Source organism: Thamnophis sirtalis, unplaced genomic scaffold (genome assembly GCF_051295495.1).
Source record: "Thamnophis sirtalis isolate CommonGarterSnake01/CBP01778 unplaced genomic scaffold, rThaSir2_p1.2 scaffold_12, whole genome shotgun sequence".
Lineage (NCBI taxonomy): Eukaryota > Metazoa > Chordata > Lepidosauria > Squamata > Natricidae > Thamnophis > Thamnophis sirtalis.
The window spans coordinates 48,710,388-48,733,099 of NW_028261392.1; the positions used below are offsets into that span (position 1 = coordinate 48,710,388).

At 37.5% G+C, this 22,712-nt stretch overlaps 1 protein-coding gene across 3 annotated transcripts in view; it reads right to left on the bottom strand.

Moving 5' to 3' along the window:
- Window positions 1-851: 851 nt before the first annotated feature.
- SCML2 (Scm polycomb group protein like 2) overlaps window positions 852-22,712 on the bottom strand; it is a 65,481-nt gene continuing 43,620 nt past the window's right edge. For all 3 annotated transcript variants that reach the window (XM_087726343.1, XM_087726344.1, XM_087726342.1), the window contains exons 9-14: window positions 21,616-21,819; window positions 18,968-19,150; window positions 9,034-9,147; window positions 8,584-8,856; window positions 7,548-7,711; window positions 852-4,209 (exon numbers count right to left, since the gene is read on the bottom strand). In XM_087726343.1, coding sequence (XP_087582469.1) covers window positions 4,084-4,209; window positions 7,548-7,711; window positions 8,584-8,856; window positions 9,034-9,147; window positions 18,968-19,150; window positions 21,616-21,819 — 1,064 coding nt within the window. In that variant the 3' untranslated portion in view covers window positions 852-4,083. The remainder of the gene's footprint in view (window positions 4,210-7,547; window positions 7,712-8,583; window positions 8,857-9,033; window positions 9,148-18,967; window positions 19,151-21,615; window positions 21,820-22,712) is intronic.

A 22,712-nucleotide genomic window follows, 5' to 3' on the forward strand; every position in this document is an offset into this window, starting at 1 on the left:
TACATGGTTCATCAGCACAACAGGGGAATTTAGAAAAACTACTGCTATCCACTGAAAAGCACTATCCACATTTGCAAGGGGCCTAAGTCTTACTGTTTTAACATCATTTCCGATTGCTGTAATTGTTCTTATTCTCAGAAGGCAATCTAGTTTTAGGCTTAAGAGTAGTAAAGATCATTAAGACTGCTTCAGCAAAAACATTGCATTGTTTTGTGCACTGATTTATTGAGATAGCTGTTTGGCATTCCATTCTGTACTGTAGGGCATGCAAAATATAGCAAATTCTGGGGGATCAAATGCCTTTGTTTTGGGACAAGCATTCTGTGGGCAGACGACAAACTGTTGACTTACAGGTTTAGTGCTATTTATAGTGCTTGGAAGAAACTCCTGAAAGCATTATGTCTGAATTTAGGACTTTCTGTATGCAAATAATTTGCACTTGACCTACCTTCTCTATCTGTCATTTCATGTGTGCTAAAATGACAGTTAGAATGTTCCGATTTATTTAATTTATATTTTGCCTTCCTTTCAGGTCTCTAAGCAGTATGAACAGCATTCTCTCCTCTAATGTTTGTCACAATAATCCTGATTAAACAGTGACTAAACCTCCCTGGTCCCAATCAATACCTTCACCATCACACTGCATCATCTGAACCCTATACGCATGTTAAAAATTCAGATACTTCATGAAAAGTATATCACCATACTAAACTTGTGTGGGGTCTTTAGAAGATCTTTATTTTTAATTCTGGAATAAGCAATTGACAAATAGACTGTCCTCTAGGTGTTTTTCTTGCCTCTTCTGTGGATTCTTCTAAATTCTGTGGATTCCGCAAAAAGAGCGGAAGAGCATTCAGAATTTTTTTAAGCACTTGAGTTATTTAATTTGATAACCATTACCACCATCAGTAAAATCTTTCTATTTCAAGAATCCACATCCAGCCTAGATGATTCTATTTTTGAAGAAAAGTGATAATCTACAGTATATTAACATCAGTGTTTAGAATTTTACTCAGATTATTTCTGTAAATATTAGATCCTTTCAAACCATGTATATTATATTAATCAAAGTATATTTTAATTGGCGTATTAGCAACTACCAAACATGGTATTGAGGTTAGTCAGTTACAGATTTAAGACATTACATAATAAAAATAATTGACAAATAAACATCAAGCAACTTTTATTTTCTCTTTAGATAAGAACATCCAGTTGAAAATAATGAAAAATATACCTAACTTAATTTATATCATGTCATATGCAAAGTTAAAATTTCAATGGCATTTTTGTTTCATATAAAGGTTTGTATACATGTAGTATACATTTTTTGTACTATTCAAAGACATATTAGTAAAATAAATAAGAGAAACCTCATGGGATAAAACATTGTGTTTGTTTTATATCCACTTTTAACATTTAAATTCCTTGAATGACATTTGTGACATTTTGTCTGCAATCCAGTACAGAAAACAACTAGATTCTTGCAAGATTAGTATTTTAATACAATTTTAAAATACCTTTTAACAGTGTCTGAAATAACTTATACTAAATATCTTATTTAGTATCAACTCTCTAGAACAGGGCTGTCAAACTTGCGGCCCATGGGCCGGATGCTTCATGTGCTGGCCATGTCTATGCCCGGTTTAGCAAAGGGGGAAAAAGTCACAATATGTCATGTGTCGATGCCGTGACGACATGAGTTTGACACCCCTGTTCTAGAACAAATTTATGAAGCATATAGATGCAAGATGAAGAACGAAAATAAAATCCCATGGTACCAGTGGAACGTTCATTAGCATAATATATCTTACCCTTAAAAATCACAAACACAATTATATGCCAAATACAAGCAATCATGTTTCACAATAAGATAAATAGGTGTATTTATGTAACTTCATCTGAAAGAAATAGGCATCAAAAGATAATAAAAGATATCACAGCCATTGCAGCTTATTTTTAAATACCTGAGCATATATAACTGAAACGGTTAAAGAAAGTTATATATTGGAGCTGTTATACTCTCTTATGACAAGCAAAGTTTGCTGATATAATATGAATGCCAGAAGTTCATCAGAAAATAGGACATCACCAAAGTGATTTCATTTAAATTCAGCTTCAGTCATTTAAAGGAATATATTGCTTCAAAAACGATTTGCAATTTTGCCATTTTAGCTAAACCTGAATAATTAGTGTATTATTAATAAATACACTAATACACAATAAACAAAGTATTTTTAAACAACAAATGTGTATTTTAACTAGAAGTTTTTTCTATATAAAAAGGCAGTAAGAAATATAAAAACTACATTCCTTTCAGGACTATATCTTTTCCAGCAACACTTGGACAAAAACGCCTGATCCTCTATTCAACAAAAGTACATAAATTGTCCCTGATATTATATTGGCAGTGATGGCAAAGTATTTTATTATCAGCACTTTTTGTAAATTACAGATACAACACCAAGATCTGGATGAATTATACATCCAATTGTAATTTAATTTCTTTGTTAAAAGAAGTCATTGACTTTTTTATATCTGAAAGACGTTAGAGAGGCAAAGTAAAAAAAGACATTCAACATCACCTCTCCCCCATCATCCCATTCTTTTCCAGATATTTTCCCAGAATCAAATGGCTCAGCGCAAGATGAGAATTCAGGAATATTGCATAGTGCCCCAAGTTGCCCTGTATGAATCTGTCCATCAATTATGTCTTCTTCTCCCTTCCCCTTCTCTCCATCTCCCTCCATGAAATAAGAAACAAACCAGACAGGCATTAAAGAAAAGAATGAGGACACATACATCCAGCAAACACCATTCACATGCAGTGAAAGGTGACAAAAGGTAACGTTTTGCATTTAATTAGAAACTCTAGACATGCTGAAATCCTTCTGGATCCTACACAAGATGGTGGGTTTCATTGTGTTCCTTCCTGGTGGCATAAAATCATATTTTAGAATGCAAAAGGAAATCTGTTTAGGCAATTATCATCCATACTTCATCAGGTCCCCACCAGGGAATCTCAACCCTATGTTCTACTGGAACAAATGTGATTGGTCTTAGGACACAACTTGATGATATATCGACACCCATAAACTAGGGATAAAATGTATAATGCATATTTTGTTTATGATTTAAAATGAACCACTAACTGAAGTTTATCATCTGCCACAGTGCAAAAATACCTTTAAAACAGACTTTAAAAAAACTTGAACACTATGTACAAAATATATATTTATACACACGCACACACACACGCATGAACCCACACACATAAATATACAAGTGCATGAACATATGTTTATGCTAGATGGAATGTTTCAATACAATGTTTGTTATATCTTTGTAAGCAAACTGAAAGTTATTTGCTCACTTGGGAGTTGTCTGTTCAAATCAGCCTTAAGAAGTTCCTTCTTAAAAAAGAAATTTTCTGCTTAAATTGTCAACATGTTGTAAAAATGCATTTTCATAATGTAAATTCTTAAAAATAAAGAGGCTATTTGTTTTTTGCACACAATATAAACTTATAATACAAGTATATGGCTATTTTTAAGGGAAATTTACTTCACACGATATGTATGTGATATTAATTAAAGAAATAATCAATTAAAAATAATACTTCCCTTACTCCAGCATAGAAATTCAGCCATTTTTTCAACAAAAAGCCCCCTCCACATTTGATTTTTTAAAAAAAACAACAACATAAAAATCCTTTGGAATTCAGCTGTTTTGGTTCTGAATGAAAATACATCAGCTGAAGCTGAAGAGGTGAATATGTATTTTGCAGCTTCTCACATAAATACTCTTAGCACTACTTCCTCCCTGCATATTTTAAAAAGTTATTAAATACAATGCAAATTTTTTAACATTAACTCCCATATTTAAGAAGTATCTGTAAAACAATGTTGATTTACGATATTTCTTTCTGATTAGACTAGTAGAAACAATATGATGGAAATTTCTTTGTGAGCTGAGTGAGATTTTTTTGATCCATTCGATCAGGCAAAGTTTCAGCCCTATTGTTTTCTTTTGGAACCTGACTGGTTGTCTATTTAAAATGCAACACTATCACTGTGCATTCGCTGCCTAGAACTTTCCTTGCTTAAGTCTTTCTATATGATAGCATAGTTTTAATGCTGGGCCCAGTTTCAGACCCATATACTTCATTATCATATCACTCCTCAGTAACAGAAGAGCCTTCCCATCAATTTCCTGTGAGGAAACAAGATGACAATAATTAATGACTAGTTTCAGAACAAGAATATTACTCTAGATTGACACAATACAACTCTCTCTCCTACATTATCACCTTTCCAAGAGAAAAACAGAAATTCAAATCTGAACATCTTGGAAATTTTCACTGACAAATCTTCAGACTCTATATTATAAAAATTACAAATAATAATTATATAATATGTATATTTCAATTTCTAATTTATTTACAGATTCAGTTATACATAAAGAGAGCTGCAGTATTATGACTCAAACTAGGCAAAGCAGCTTTGGATCTGGTATGATTACACCATCCATTTCCTTAACGCAGAATATGGAGCTTTAGCACTTTGTCCAGATCTTGTAACCTAAAGAAAAAGTTTACCCAAGCTTTGGGGAGAGAGAGTGAGACCCCTCATGTCATTCCATTTGGTTTCTCAGGTTACCACCTTTTATCTTTTAACTATATAATTAAAATTTCTTTATTTGAGTTGTTCAGTTGCCCAGGTCCATTGAGAATCAGGTGATATACAAGTTAAATAAATAAATGCTGCAACACTTTTAAGTAGGAACAGCAAAGGTTACATACCAGATGAAAAGCAAATTTGCCTGCTTTGAGACAGCAGAAGCTTGAATCTGTGCTCTTTCAGTTCTCATTTTTGTTTAAACAATTTATTTTACTAGCTGTCAGAACAGCACTGAATCCATCTCCTTGTTGGTGATAGATAAACATTCAACACTTTTTTCAAGATCAAGATATTAGTGGCATGAAACATCTACAGACCCTCAGGTCTTCCCAATCCACATCCATCATATCCCTCTTTGACCTTTCTAATATGAAGAACACCTGATTTCTGATTCTGATGGGGGAATTTGACAATCTGGTTTTCTTTTTTTCAATCCTGCCTCTGATCAAGAGAAGTTCTAATAAATTATTTATCTCCAAAACATTATCCCAATGACCTTACTCACACATGATGTCAGTTTAGAAAACAGAAACTAACAAATAGGTAAACTACCATATTTTCACGACTATAAGCCGCACTGAAAATCCTAAAATTTGATAAAAAAACCGGCAGTGCGGCTTATAACCCAGTGCGCTTTATATATGGAAAAAGATCGAAAATCTCTCCCTCCCGATTTTACGCTCAAACTTGAAGCTTGCAAGTGAATGACCGCAAGCAGGCACGCACACGTCCCTTGGGTCTCTCCCTCCCGATTTTACTTACGCTCAAACTTGAAGCACGCACACGTCCCTTGGGTCTCTCCCTCCCGATTTTACTTACGCTCAAACTTGAAGCACGCACACGTCCCTTGGGTCTCTCCCTCCCGATTTTACTTACGCTCAAACTTGAAGCACGCACACGTCGTATGCAGTATCCTACCCCTGGAGTGGGGAGGAAATGTGGATTTCATAGTATCCTTCCCCTGGAGTGGGGAGGGAATGGGGATTTCATAGTATCCTTCCCCTGGAGTGGGGAGGATTTGGGGATTTCATAGTATCCTTCCCCTGGAATGGGGAGGAATTGGGGATTTTGCAGTATCCTACCCCTGGAGTGGGGAGGAAATGTGGATTTCATAGTATCCTTCCCCTGGAGTGGGGAGGGAATGGGGATTTCATAGTATCCTTCCCCTGGAGTGGGGAGGGAATGGGGATTTTATTGTATCCTTCCCCTGGAGTGGGGAGGAAATGTGGATTTCATAGTATCCTTCCCCTGGAGTGGGGAGGATTTGGGGATTTCATAGTATCCTTCCCCTGGAATGGGGAGGAATTGGGGATTTTGCAGTATCCTACCCCTGGAGTGGGGAGGAAATGTGGATTTCATAGTATCCTTCCCCTGGAGTGGGGAGGGAATGGGGATTTCATAGTATCCTTCCCCTGGAGTGGGGAGGGAATGGGCATTTCATAGTATCCTTCCCCTGGAGTGGGGAGGAAATGTGGATTTCATAGTATCCTTCCCCTGGAGTGGGGAGGATTTGGGGATTTCATAGTATCCTTCCCCTGGAATGGGGAGGAATTGGGGATTTTGCAGTATCATATCCCTGGAGTGGGGAGGAAATGTGGATTTAATAGTATCCTTCCCCTGGAGTGGGGAGGGAATGGGGATTTCATAGTATCCTTCCCCTGGAGTGGGGAGGAAATGTGGATTTCATAGTATCCTTCCCCTGGAGTGGGGAGGGAATGGGGATTTCAAAGCATTTTAAACTATACCTTATAACCTTCCAAATGGAATAATAATAATATAAGAATGGCAAAGAAAAAGAATAATTATGCTTTATATTTTTACTGTCATTTATTATCTTATAGGCAGGCAGGCTAGGAAACGGAATGAACGAGTGGCCAGGCAGGCTAGGAAACGGAATGCAGGCAGGGGGGGAAACGAAATGAACGAGTGGCCAGGCAGGCTAGGAAACGGAATGCAGGCAGGGGGGGAAACGAAATGAACGAGCGGCCAGGCAGGCTAGGAAACGGAATGCAGGCAGAGGGGGGAAACGAAATGAACGAGTGGCCAGGCAGGCTAGGAAACGGAATGCAGGCAGGGGGGGAAACGGAATGAACGAGTGGCCAGGCAGGCTAGGAAACGGAATGCAGGCAGGGGGGGAAACGGAATGAACGAGTGGCCAGGCAGGCTAGGAAACGGAATGCAGGCAGGGGGGGAAATGGAATGAACGAGTGGCCAGGCAGGCTAGGAAACGGAATGCAGGCAGGGGGGGGAACGAAATGAACGAGTGGCCAGGCAGGCTAGGAAACGGAATGCAGGCAGGGGGGGAAACGAAATGAACGAGTGGCCAGGCAGGCTAGGAAACGGAATGCAGGCAGGGGGGGGGGGGGAAATGTTGCAAAAAAAAACGTGCGGCTTATAACCCGGTGCGCTTTATATATGAAAAAAGTTTTAAAAATTAACGTTAACTGATACTGCGGCTTATAATCCAGTGCGCCTTATGGTCGTGAAAATACGGTAATTGGAATCCATTTTAATTCTACCAAATTCTTCAACAGAGTAGGAAGAACATTTCACACATATCAAATTATGTTTTCCTGTTCTAATTTTTTTTCTGTGTATATTTTTGTGTAATTAATAATAGTTTCCCCCAAACACGGCAAGAATTCATGGGACATCAGGACTAAGTTTATGTTTAAGGATAATTCTGTATCAAGTAGAACTTACATTGACACAAAACTCTTTTCTAGTGCAAACTACAGTTGTGGTTTTCTGCTTTTAATACTCTTGGAGGAAAAAAGCCTATTAGATTTCAGACATACACTGGATTTTTTTTCAATTTTTTAATTTCATGTGATTCTAGGCACTATTAAAAATAAATTGTATTTTACTTACATGTCTCCTGAAGAGTTCGGCATGGGGTGCTAATGCCTGGGGATCTGCTTCTTTTACAAATCGCATTACTTCATCAACTGACCATGTTGAAGGGTCTTTGCTGAAGAGATGTGAAGATTCCTGTTTTAGTGCACTGAGTTCAGGTCCTGTTTTAGAACTTGCAGCTTAAACACACAAAAGAATGAAACTGAAGAAGCTGGAGAAATAACCAAGGCATTTTGAGGATACCTGCACATATTCAAATAGCTTTTATAGTCATTGGTGAATAGAACACCCCCCACCCCATTATTTCCCCATTTTATGGGGTTAATCTGAAAATATCTTGCTACTGTTAATGCAGTGGTGACCTATACATTTTACAACCACACACACAAATAAATATGGGAAGGCATCTTTTCCAATCTGGTGGCTCCCAAATGTTGGCTCCCCAAATTCCTATTTATGACGACTTCCAAGAATATCAGTTGAACATTCTGTAAATTATTTTAGCACATCTGGAGAATACTTAGTTAGAAAGGCCATGATAGTAACTTGTTTCTGTTAGTAATTAATCATACATGTTTATTTTTAAAACTCCTCTGTATTGGATTTTCCTTCAAGGAACAATATGTATTATAGCATTTATAAAACAAAGCAAAATTGTTCATTTTGGCAAAAATAATAGATTATGGTTTGATTTATGTTGTGATTTAATTAAGACATAGGGATTACCTCAAAGAGAAATCCAGAAGCAGAAAACAGATATAAAACAAAGTATAATCTGTGTGATTTCCTTCCTTCCTTCCTTCCTTCCTTCCTTCCTTCCTTCCTTCCTTCCTTCCTTCCTTCCTTCCATAAATGCTAATTACCCACAGCATTTGCCAAATAAGGATGTCAGTAGAGCAAAGTGAAGATTCTAGTTTGAGTATGTCTGCTAAATTTTCTAGCTCCTTTTATAAACTTAGAATAAGAAAGTGCTTTTAGAGCCAGTTTTATGAATATACATATCGATGTGCACACAAACAAAGCATGAACTTTTATAAAAGCTCGAGAATACCTTCAATCCTCTGTTGCAATCTCTTTCTGGCAACTTCACAATAACTTTTGTTCCCAGTAACACTTGATAATTTCTGTTGATTTGGTGCTGTGTTTGAGGCAGCAGATACTGAAGGAAGAGAATGCCTAAAATAGGCTGTGTTCCCTGAGGTACAATATTCACTGGAATTCTGATTGTTAGAACTTGACAGGGTGACTGAATTAAGCGCAGAATCCATTGAATTCTCAGCAAAGCTGTGCTCTTTAGATGTTTCTTCCTTTGGCAGGGTTTCTGCTATACAGAATTTAACACAACCAGATTATTAGTAAAGTGATATCTACTATAAAGATTTTATTGAAGTTTGCTTTAATATAAACATTCCCTACTTAAGAAAGATGCAGAACACCCAGGCCCTAGAATGAAAAAGGTTGTTTATCCTTACTGTAAGTAAGATAATTAAAATTCAGTTACCTTCAGATGGGTGAGCTTCAGTTCTTAGAAGCTTAGGAGACATGGGGACAGGATAGGGGGATGAATCCTGAGAATACCGCTTTGCACTTCTACTGTCTGATATTTGTTCTTTTGCTATATAATCAAAAGGGATTAAGGAGTTATAAATGTATGCAATAATTCAAATGTACATACACTTAAAGCTCCACTTTACAAAGATTTCAAATTTCTATGGTAGCAAATTTAGAAATATTTGCCAGTGTAGCAATCACAACAGGTTCAGGAAAGCTTCTCTAGAGACAGATTTGGAATACAAGATGGATGGGTAAAGGGCCACCTTAGTTAATAGTACCTGTCTCATTAATATTTCCATAGAAAATGCATGTGGACTTTTAATTGTGATGCAAATCCTTCTGCCATGTAGTATTTTTCTATAGCATTTACTGCAAAGATTCCCAATGACTAATTTAATTATGAAATTAGAAAATTGGAAATCATAATTCTTTATTGGCCATGTGATTGGACACACAAGAAATTTGTCTCCAATGCATAAGATCTCAGTGATATGATAGGTCATATCTCATAGCACTATCATAGCTCATAGTTACAATCATTAATCATACTATACAAGTGATAAATCATAGATACCTTGAGATGAGAAATAAATATATCACTTATACAAAAAGGGGGCATTTTTTTCCATAAATGAGAATTAAATCAGAAGCACACAATAAATTAATGAACTGAAATTAATGTTTTTACCTTAGTCTGTATAAGGGGGGAAAGGTGGTTAAATAAGGATGCTTTGATTATTGCCTATTTTATATATTTAATATACAAGATTTTGTCATTGGTCAATGACAAAATAGGCAAGGATAAAACATCCATTCCATACTTAACCACATTGCTTCTTTTTCATGAACATGATTTTCATGATGATGTCAAGCATATGTCAACTTGCAAGAATGGGGAAAGAGACAAATAATTCTGGGCATATTTACTTTTTCTTTATTTCTTTATTCCCCAACTTTTTTGCCAAGCTACAATTTTGCCAAGCCCATTATTTGTATATTAAATAGCAAAGCATAAATACAGTACAATATAAATCTGTGAAAATCTTTGGTAAATCCCCTAACTCTCTACATGATACCATTCAATTATAGTTTTCAATGATTATAAAATAAGTGGCATGACTAATAGCTTCAATCCTACTCAAACATCAGTTGTAATCCTCAAAGTGAACAAGCTTTTGCATCCCTTCCATTGAAGGAGAAAAGTTTTGTCCATTCTATTATTCTATAGGTAACATTGGTGTAAAAAATACAAATAGGAAAGTATAGCTGTAAATTATAGTTATACAATGTACACAATACATCATAACATTAACATTCAATGAGAGACATGTCTGAGTCCTGTTATCTGGGAAGAGTTTGAGCTGGTTGATTCTGAGGAAGTGGACAGGGTCCTCGTAGTTGTAAGCTTAGGCATCTGGACCCATGCCTCTCCTGATTAGTTAAGGTAGCCAAGGAGGTAGCATGTGGCTGGCTCCAAAGTAGCTAATGCCCTTTTATAGGAGGGGTGTTTCTATCTGCACCGAAGGAGGCAGTGATGTACCCTCTTCTCAAGAGGCCATGCTTAGATCCAGCAATGTTAAGCCTTCACTACTTCTGTAAAAAGTTGTTGAAAGGGTGATTGGGATTCATCTTCAGAGAGCACTGAACAAAACGATCTGGGCTCTTTTTCAGTCTGGGTTAAGATTAGATACAGCAGTGTCAGCATTGTTATGCTTGCTGATTACCTTTGGAGAGATTGGAATTGGGGTGGTGCAGTTGACCTGCTTTCCTGGATCTCTCAACAGATTTGATACTAGACCATGGCATCCTTCTGCACTGGTACCTTTTTGTGGTGTTTCTCCTTTTTTCTCTGTGGTTAGTTCCAGTCAGTGTTGCTGCACAAGGAGAGATCAAGCTCTAAGCCCCTGAAGTGTTTGTGTGGAGGGTGCCTCAAGGTTCTGGTTTCTCCCCTATCCTCTTTAACATGTATACAAAACCACTGGGTAGGTTATCCAACAGCAAGAGTTATGGTATTATCACTTCGCTGATGATACCCAACCATACATTTCTACTCCTGGCCAAGAGATGGTGCTGTTGCAGTGTTGTCCAAGTGGCTGGAGGTTGCAACTGTCGTGATGGGGGTGAACAACTCAATCCTGGGAAGATGGAGTCGCTTTGGGTTTTGGGCCTTCAGATCTGATGACATGTCATCTTTGACTGGGCAGGCTTGCATTCTTCACAATTGAGCTGGTACCCAATTTGGTGATCTTCCTGGACTCATGGCTCCTGCAGATAACAACTGTGACTGGAGGGTGTGGGGGGGGGGCTTTGTACTGATCAATGTCGTACACCAATTGTACCTTTTCCTGTATTGAGAGGTCTTCTATACAGTCATTCATGCCTTAGTCGCTTCCTGTTTGGATTACTGCAATGTACTTTACATGTGTCTGCTCTTTAAGATCACTCTCAAGTTACAATTGATCCAGGATGTAGCAGCATATATAGAATTGGATATTCATAGTTCACCCATGTTACCTTTCCATTGTCTGAGCTTTACTGGCTTCCAGTTGCCTTCTAGATGCAATTCAAGGTGCTGGTAATCACCTTTATAGCGCCATATGGCATTGGTTGTATAAGTGACTGCCTGTCCCATTAGATCAGACCCTATTCTTGAAATCCTGTCATCTCATGAGACCTTGGAAATATGCCTTTTCTGTGGCTTTCCCTACCTTATAGAGCACCCTCCCCTCCAGCAATTCGGCAAGTCCCAACCCTTGTAGCTTTTCAGAAGGACATCAAGAACTGACTTTTTATTGAGATGATGGGATGGGGTGGGAGGGGAGGGGAGGGGACAGGATAGGATGGGAAGAATGGAATGGGGGTAATTGTAGGTTGCTGTGGGTATCCTAAGGAGATGATTAAGGCACTAGGTTTTTATTCAATCATTTTACTGTTTTATTGTTTTATGGTTATTAGTTTTGGTGTTGTGAGTTTCCCAGAGTTGGGCAAAATGGATGCCCATATAAATCTTTTAAATAAATAAATAACAGTAGTTGTCAAACTGTGATTACATTTTAATGAGATTGTTTCTGAGAAAAGCATATGCACTTTCAAATTCCTTTTTTAATAGAAAATCTAGGTAAAATAAACTACATATAAAATAAGGTTATTTGATGATTGTAATGAAAATTCCTCTCCATAATTTAAAGGCAAATTACAGTTATAATTAAAGCCACCAGTTCATGACAGCATTCAATCAATCTCAAAGATAGTATTTCATTGGCCAAAAGGTAAAGATCCCAAATATTTGACAGAATGTCTTTTCTGTTTTTTGTATAGAGTACTGGTATGTGGAATTAAGATGTATTAATCGTGTTTCATCCAATTCTAATAGATATCCTAATATATTTAAAGTTCACATAACTGTAGTTTATCTGAGAGCCAAGCATTTAACAACATACTTAAGGCTGTAATTCAGCTCAGTATGAATTCTGATCCGAACACAATACATTAGGTGGTTTTTAATTCACCTGAAATCGGACATAAATAATTCATCCAGCTTCTAAATCAAAATTCTAATATTCGGGGACACCCATAGGCCAATCACAATATTAATGGTATTTTTTCAGAGAATATTACTGTGCTTAGGAATGTTTAAAAGTCATGCATGAAACAAGTAAGAATATATTTAGAATGTTATCATAGTTTATACAATCAAGTGTCTATGAGATCTGACTTTTAGAATCTCATATATTCCGCATTTTTCGGAGTATAAGATGCACCTTTTTTCCTCAAAAAAGAGGCTGAAAATCTGGGTGCGTCTTATACACTGAATACAGCATTTTTGCCTCCCAAAGCCCCGCCCCCTTCACCAAAATGGCTGTGCATACCCTTATGGAGGCTTTCAGAGAGCTCCTGGGGGCTGGGGAGGGCAGAAATGAGCAAAAAATGGGCTGTTTTTTGCCCCCCTCCCAGCCCTCAGCAGCACTATATAAGCCTCCATAAGGCTATGCATACAATTTGTTTGTCAAAAAACGGGCCCGTTTTTGTGAAAAACAGGCCAGTTTTTGCTCATTTTTGCCCCCCCCCCCTTCCAGGAGCACTCTGCAAGCCCCTCGTAGGTATTCATGCCTTTTTTGGGAAAAACAGGTCATTTTTGGGAGGTTTGCAGAGTGCAAAAACTTTTTTCCCCCTTTTGGAAAGCTCTTTAACTGATTGATGAGAATTACATTGCCAACAGAAACTCCTACCTACTGTATTTCTCTCTATATATACATATTTCTCTCTCGCTATCCCTCTACCTACCAACCTACCTTCTCTCTCTCCCCTTACCTACCTACTGTATTTCTCTCTATTTCTCTCTGTCTATCCCTCTATCTACCTACCTACTTTTTTTTTTTTTTAATTTGCCTCTTCAAAACCTTGGTGCGTCTTATACTCCAAAAAATACGATAATTCAAGTATAAAATAGTCATTTTGGGCACCTGTTCATATCTTAGAAAACAGTAACTGGTCTGTCCTCAATGAATGATCCTTGCAATCGTCATCCTAATTGTTATGACTTGCGTGGTGATGAATAATAGAGCTATAACAGTCCTGAATAAGGGTACATCTATGGAAATTGTATGGGATGCAAGTAAAGCGTATATGAGAGGAGCTTTGATAAATCTAAATAGATTACATAGACGTAAACAAGGGGAAAAGTGAACAGAACTGGAAGATGAAATTAGGAAGAAAGAGCAAGAGTTAACTTTAAAACCAGGAGATATAAAGATTAAAGAAGCAATTACCTTATTAAAAGACCAATTTAATATGCTGATCTCAGACCAGGTAGCCACTAGTCTGTTATATGCAAAACATAACACTTTCTGCAATGCAAATAAATCTGGTAGATGGTTAGCATATCAATTAGGAAAAAACAAAAATCTCATAACGTAGCCAAATTGCATTACAGAGGGAAAGAAGTGTATCAACAGGATGAGATTCAAAAGGTCTTCCGTGAATTCTTTACAGCATTGTACAAGGGTGGCAAAAGGTCTAGATATAGAGAGATACTTGGATAAAGCAAAAATATCCATAGTTAAAGAAGAGCAGAGGGAAAGATTGAATCAACCAATAACCTCGGGGGAAATTCTACAGGTAATTAAGCAGTTAAAGGCAGGGAAGGCACCAGGTACAGATGGCTTGACAGCGGCTTACTATAAAAATTTACAATTAGAAATGGTAGAACCTCTCAAGGAATTATTTAATAAGATTCAAACGGAAGGTAAGGTACCCCCATCTTGGAAGACAGCTTTTATATTCCTGATACCCAAAGAAGACCAAGGTATTACTCAACCAAAAAATTACAGACCTATATCACTACTTAATGTAGATTATAAAATCTTTACTAAAATACTAGCAAATAGGTTAATGTTGGTTATTCAACAATTGATTCATAATGATCAAACAGGTTTTATTCAAGGGAGACAAATGAGAAGTAATGTAAAATTAATTGTTAATGCACTAGAATATTTGGGAAAGAATAACCAAATTCCTGCTGCGCTCATATTTCTGGACACTGAGAAAGCCTTTGATTGAGTTAACTGGCAATTCCTGTTGAAAACACTGCAAAAAATGCAAATAGGATAACATTTCTTATAATCAATCAAAGCAATATATCAACAGCAAACAGCTCAAATTATAGTTAATGGAAGCTTAACAGATTCTTTTCAAATTGAAAAAGGTAAAGACAGGGTTGTCCCTTGTCCCCATTATTGTTTATTATAAATTTGGAAATATTGTTGAATAAAATACGGGGCTTGGAGGGCTTAAAGGGAATTAATATTAGGCAGCAAGAATATAGAGTACGTGCTTTTGCGGATGATCTGGTTATATTATTAACCCAACCGCAGGAATCTAGTAAGATCTTAATGAATATGATTAATCAATATGGTGAAGTGTCAGGATTTAAAATAAATCTAGGGAAAACAAAAATATTAGCTACAAATATGAATACTAAACAGAAGGAAGAACTAAATGGAATGATAGGAATGATAGGATGTGAAATAGTTAAAAAGGTCAAATATTTAGGAGTTTATATTTCAACCTCAAATGGGAAGTTATATAAGTATAATTATGAACCACTTTGGCATAGTATACAGACAGAGATGAAAAAATGGGAGAAGTTACAGTTATCTTTGCTGGGAAGAATAGCAGCAGTGAAAATGAATATTTTACCTAAATTTTTATTTCTTTTCCAAATGCTACCTATACTTAAAAAAGATGTGAACCTGTTAGAATGGCAGAAGGCTATTAATAAATTTGTATGGGCAGGGAAGAAGCCGAGAGTAAAACTAAAAATAATGCAAGATGCGCGTGAGAGGGGAGGTTTGAAATTACCCAATTTAAAACTATACTATGACGCAGTAGTTTTATCTGTAATTAGTGATTGGATTAATTTAACAGATTATAATGCTTAATATCGAGGGGCATGATCTGGTATATGGTTGGCATGCTTACCTGCTATATAACAAAAAAGTGGACAAGAATTTTAAAAGTCATATTTTAAGGAATGCTCTACTACGGGTCTGGAAAAAATATCAATACAAATTAAATGATAAGATACCCATGTGGGCAATTCCTAGACATGCAATAGAAAATATGAACATAGTACAAAAACAGGATATAATTATTTACAGACAGCTTCTTACCCTAGAAAGGGGTGTATTACAACTAAAATCCTTGGATGAATTAAAAGAGGAAAAGGTAATCCAAACATGGTTCCAGTATGGACAGCTACAGGCCAGGTGGAAAACAGATCAAAAAATTGGTTTTATGCAAGTCGAGGATAACTTATTTAAACAAATAAGAGATCAAAGCTTAATGCATATAAGGAGACTATATAATGTATTAATACAGATGGACTCCGAAACAGAATTAGTTAAAGACTGTATGATAAAGTGGGCTCAAAATATCGAAGAATCAATAATGTTGGATACATGGGAAAGGTTTTGGGTAAGAAATGTAAAATTTACACAAGCCCAAAACTTGAGAGAAAACTTTTACAAGATGTTTTATAGATGGCATTTAGATCCTAAAAAGTTGGCTTCTATGTATCCGAACTTACAACCCAAATGCTGGAGATGTGATTCTCTCGACGCTACATATTTTCATATATGGTGGACTTGCAAAAAGGTTAAGGCATGACTGGAGCCAAGGTGGCGCAGTGGTTAGGGTGCAGTACTGCAGGCCACTTCAGCTGACTGTTATCTGCAGTTCAGTGGTTCTAATCTCACCGGCTCAAGGTTGACTCAGCCTTCCATCCTTCCGAGGTGGGTGAAATGAGGACCCAGACTGTGGGGGCGATATGCTGACTCTGTAAACCGCTTAGAGAGGGCTGAAAGCCCTATGAAGCGGTATATAAGTCTAACTGCTATTGCTATTGCTATTTTGGATAAAAAATATGGTGGATTATGCAAAATGTTCTTAAAAAAGGATAAAGTTTACCCCTCAGTTATTTTTGTTAGGTATAATTACTGATTGTACAGCTGTAGAGATTAATTTGATTCTGCACTTAATAACTGCAGCTAGATTGTTGGTGGCGCAATACTGGAAGAAGAAAGATTTGCCTACAATTCAAGAATGGGCATTGAAAGTCACAAATTTAGCTGAGATGGCTAAAATATCTGCATATCTTAAGGACTACTCAAACGAGGGATAAAAACGAGACTGGAAAAAATGGATCGATTATACTCAAAATAAATATGGGACTAAGAAATTCCAGATAGCTTATGATTAAGATCAGGAATGATATAAATTGTTTAAAGTTAGCCTAGCAAGGAGGAGCTAAATTCAATTTAAAGATGTTATCAATTTTCTATTCTCTTTTCAAATATATTTTAGACTGTTTTTGTTCAAGATTTATACCGTGTATGGGTTCTGGGAAGTCAGGGGAGGGAAGGTTGGGGGGGTTGGAGGGAGGGGGGGAGGGAGGAAAGTATATTAGGCTTGACGAGGGGTGTTAGATTTTAAAGTAATATGACTGCACATGTATACTGTCTTCTCTTATTTTTTCTTTAAAACTAGGCTATGTTAAGTATATTGATATGGAAGCATAAATACCATCAACATAGAATGGAGTTTGCTCAGAAGCTGAAATACACCAAGTGAATGAGAGGAAGAGTGGGAAGCAGAGGAGAGAAGAAAGATAGGAAGAGAGGGATAGGAGAGAGGGTAAGGGGGGAAGATGAGGAGAATAAGGAGGAGTGGAATGAGGAGAGAGGAGAAGGAGAAAGGAAGAGGAAGTAGAGTAGAAAAGGATGATGGAGGGAAGAAAGGAGGTAAGGAGGGGGAAGAGAGAGGCAGAAGAAAGTGGTGTTTGCAGATGAGCTAATAATTGGTTTTTATCTTTCTGGGAGTTGATGGGAAGAGGAACTGATGTAATTATTACTTAATACAATATGATATTGGCTATGTAATAATATACATGTGATTATATGTTATGAAAATGGAAAATAAAAAAAAGTATTTTGAAAAAAATAATAATAGAGATATAACAGTCCTTTTTTATGCGAAGGACTGTGATATGCTCAATGACCCATTACTGTGAACAAATTTCTTTCTGAATTTCTCCTATTCTCACACAAAATTGGCATCTCAGTCAAATTGAACTGGCAAAAGATTGCTGGGAATGTGGTGGAAAAGCTGTGAAGAAGCATGTGCTACGTTAAAAAAACATAGAAACTCTGCACTGATTTCTGTGCAGTATATCATCCCATTAAAATAGTTTATCTTACCTATATGTTTTGTTCCATTTTGGTGAAGAATAAAAAGATTATAGACCATAATAATCAAAATTTCTAAAGCATAACTTGGAAATAGATGCACTAATCTCTTCCACTAAAATTCCTAGAAAATGTTATTTCATGCTAAAACCACCTTTAGGGTTTTTCCCCCACTTCATATAAAGCTCTAGGTTTTTTAAATTCATCATTAATTTTGAAAACAAATGAAATACGTTTCTTTCCATTGGACAAGACAAGTCAGCTTCCAAGCTGTTAGATTTCACTACGAAGCAGGTGGTAAGTCTTTAAGTATCCTAATTTTGACTATCTCCATTGAAATAAGACTAAATCCTTGGTTGATGGCCATAATGCTAATGGCTGTTTGGTCATTATAGCATATACAATAAAGCTAGAAACCAGCACTGCACCTGACCCGACTGACTATAAGCAAGCAAGCAATGTGAAATCAGGACTATGTAAACTGAGCACTTACACATAAAGATATATAGGTACTTATTTCAGATTTACAGATTTCAACAGGCAATTGTAAACTAAAGAATTTATCATACTATTTTCTTACCATAGCAGTTGTATACACATATTAATGCTATCCAGCAATCTGGGCTAAATGTAGAAAAAGTATTTCTGTATGTAAAACTCACACTACAACTGTCAGCAACTTTTTAAGGAAGCTGCATTTTTCTAAGATTCCTAGGAAAGCCTATTTGATTTGTGCCAATAGAATGTGCCAATAGCTATAACATGCATATTCTGAATCCCACTTTCCTCCTTGAATATGGATTGGATTTTTAGTCCTAATACAGTGGTTTTCAGTATACTTTATTTTAATTCTACAGTGAATGGCAATAATGGCTGACCTTTTTGGGCTCAGAAGGTAAGTAGGGTCCTGTAAGTCAAAATATGCTTTAAAATTTTAGAACTTGTAATTACACATATGTGGAGAAAAGCAAAACTGCCTACTTTTTAAAATTCTTACTAAATCACTGTGCACTATAATTCAAAATGATTATTCTGTTGTTTTGTTTCTTACTTGTTTTGTTTCTAAATATAAACCATCAATGCTAAAATACACAAGAGCTATGACAAGGAAAGGAACCAAAGTAATCAGAACATTACCTGACTTGTTTCTATCGTGTTCGATGGGACTATGTGCATTTCCCATGTAAGGACTAAAGGGCTGGCTACTGAAAAGATTATCACACTGTAGGCTGTGGCAGAGTTTCTCCAAGAAGCGAAGAACAAAAGATGCACTATTCACAGAAGGAAGATTGATGGCATGTTTCTCCTCATCAAAAGAGGCTGTCAGTAGGAAAAAAAATATCAATATTATTACACACAATGAAATACCACCAGTGCCGAACAGAAGCTATCTCCCTTTTAATGAATCCTAAGAATAAAAAGGCAACAGTTTTTTTACTTTTTCTCTACAAGAGGTTTTGGACCATTTGCAGTATCTCTATGCTAATCAATGTGCATTTGTTTTGCCAAATTTAAAAAGCACATTTTTAAAAGCTATTAACTTTCAAGAATGTAATACTACTCAAATGCAAAGAGTTCATAGGGCTCCTCCCTATCTCTCTGAAAATATACATTCCTTTGGGCTATTGGGAATGATTAGGAGCATCAGGCCATTTCTACTGCCGTAGGGCCAGTACTGCAAATCTGAAACTATTTGTTTTATATTTGGGAATGGAAGGGCAATTGGTTCCCAGCCTGGAAATGCACAATGACCAAGACAGAGAATTCTTGTTCCACTGTCATGATATTAAACATTAATTTGAAATCAATGTGTCTTCTAAAAGATTCAATTTAATAATGCTAGAAATAAGGTGTGACAGCTTAATGAACCATAGAAAACTGTCTCATCTGGCATTTATATAATGTAATAAAGTAAGGCAGTCTTCTTTTTAATCTCAGAATTATAAACAGGCATCCAAATATATATCCTGAGGATTGCTTTTGCTAGGAACAAGGAGCAATTCTAATTTAGAACTAGAGAAATATTGACACTATAGAGCAGACAGCAATTATACCTATGTAGAATTCTCACTTTTTCAAAACAGCATTCAGCTAAAATAAAAGCTCATTGTAGGAAACAGAACACCTTCACAATTTTGGATCAAATATTTTCATATAAAGCAAAAGGAATGGATATGTGTTTGCTTTTAAATTATAATAGAACATTTTTCTGGTTATTATTTTGGGAGATATGACAAATGTAAGTCAATTTAAATATAACTTATTTAAGAATAAAGAAAGTTAGAGGTTTTATCATTACCAAGCATACAGAGTTTTTATTGGCTTTCAAAATATTGATTCTGCAGTCTGCTGGGTTTCTTTTTAAATACTGATTTACTGTGATTTACAAGAATCACTGACTAATTGTATTGCATATATAGTTAACAATAGGCCAGAAGTCTGGCTTATTCTGCATGTCAACATTACAAATGAGGTTCCCCCCCTCCCTCGCCTCTTTGTATAAAAGGATAAAGCCAACCGGAAATAAAAAGCTCCATATAATATTAAATTGGGTCTAATTAGCCAAATAATCAAGACTCACTCACTATTCCATCACTCAGGCTGGGGGGTGAAATTTTACGCCCCTCAGACAGGGCTCGCAATTTGGGAGTCCTCCTGGACCCACAGCTGACCTTAGAACATCATTTGTCGGCTGTGACCAGGGGGGCATTTGCCCAGGTTCGCCTGGTGCACCAATTGCATCCCTACCTGAACCGGGAGGCACTCGCAACAGTCACTCATGCCCTCGTGACCTCAAGACTGGACTGCTGCAATGCACTCTACATGGGCCAGCCCTTGAAGAGCATTCGGAGACTTCAACTCATCCAGAATGCAGCCGCGCGAGCGATCGTGGGTGCACCTCGGTACACCCACGTTACACCTATCCTCCGCGAGCTGCACTGGTTACCGATCGGTCTCCAGATACGCTTCAAGGTGCTAGTCGTCACTTATAAAGCCCTTCATGGTATTGGACCTGGGTATTTGAGAGACCGCCTGCTGCCAATTACCTCCCAAAGACCCATTAGATCACACAGGGCTGGCCTCCTCCGGGTTCCGTCTACCAGCCAATGCCATCTGGCTACCACCCGGGGGAGGGCCTTCTCTGTGGCAGCTCCGGCCCTTTGGAACGAACTCCCTGCAGAGATTCGGACCCTCACCTCTCTCCAGGCCTTCCGAAAAGCCGTTAAAACCTGGCTGTGTCGGCAGGCCTGGGGTTGATGAGTTCCCTTCCCCTCTCGATCTGTGTGGCTATTGGCTATTTTTAAATGCTTGTATTTGTACTTTTTGTGTTTCCCTTTCCCCCTTGGGTTTGTTCGCCGCCCTGAGTCCCTCTGGGAATAGGGCGGCATATAAATAAAACGAAACCTAAACAGAAACCTAAACCTAAACCTCACAAACTTAAAGGGAACATTGAAATGAAAAAAATCATTCTTAACAGAATCCCAAAGTTGTTTTTTCAAAAGGCAACTAGACTTTGTTTTTCCTTGAAGACGTTTCATTTCTCATCCAAGAAGCTTCTTCAGTTTTCATCTAAGAAGCTTCTTGGATGAGAAACGAAACATCTTCAAGGAAAAACAAAAAAAAGTTGCCTTTAAAAAACACCTTTGGGACAACCATGACCTGGATGAGTGAGAATCTCCATAGACATTCTTAGCAGAAGGTAAGCCAGAGTTGCTGATTTGTTGTTCAGAAATGCAATCTATGCACCGTTGAAGTCTAAAAATAAATGAGATAAAATTATGTACCAGTAATGATCTCTCCAGCATGATGCCCGACCCTGAGGAATCCAAAGACAATTTTTGATTGATAGGCACAATCTACACAAGCTTGGACAGCCTGCTGAAGTACTACATTCACAGGACCTGGTCCAAAGTGATCAGGAAGCTGCTGAATTTTCTTTTTATCAAGATGAGGCCCAGAATTTCCGTGCTTGTTAACATAGACACAAACTAAAAAACAGAACAAAACACAATGTAGTATTCATCTTTATCTACCTTCTTAAAAGCATCCCAGTGACATAAAATTTAAGTTCTGACAAATGAACAAATAAAACTCATCTTTCTCCTGTGCGCTGCTTGGAGAGTCCAAGCATGGGTTAAATACAGTATCTGCCCTAGGACTGAGTAGATTTTTCTTTTAACCACGCCTCCTTTGCCTCATTGAGACCAGTTTAAAAACTCAAGTCTGCCCGTTAGGACTAATTTTGGGGAGCTCCTCAGTTATAAGTCAGATAGATTGGACTCTCCAAATTGTGCAGAAAATTATCTCCTTTTTTATTTTTGTATAGATTCCTTGTTTATGTAGTTATAGATAGGCAAAGGTTTAAAAGGAAAAAAAGTTACTTTTGAATTTGCTGAGGAGGCTACTGGGTTTCCAGAGAGCTGCTGGTCGCACACAGCGTGAGGAACGGTGGAGTTGCTTGTCTGGCGGCTGCCGGTGAGCAAGGTGTGCCGGGAGGCTTCCAGTCCGTTTCCCCAGCCGCTGCTGTTAATAGAGCCACCTGGAGCGCTTTGAAGGCTCAGGCGGTGTCAGCTATTTCTCCTCAACCCGGCAAGCGCAGCGGCCATTTTAAAGTGTTTTACATGCTTTTTGTTGGCTGCTAACTGTCACCTTGAACTCGGAGAGTGGCGGCGTGTGGCGGCGACCATTTTAGAGTGACTTTTTTGATCAGATCATCGTTTGGAGCTGTTTGAAGACCCATGAGTTTGCACTCAAGCCCCTCAGCCACAGATCGCCGCCGGGGAGCGTTTGGCCTTGTCCGGGGCACTGGCAAGGTCTGCCTCTCTGCAACGAACACTCAAGGACTTTGAGGGCAGCCTGAGGAGGTTTTTGGCCAATGGGC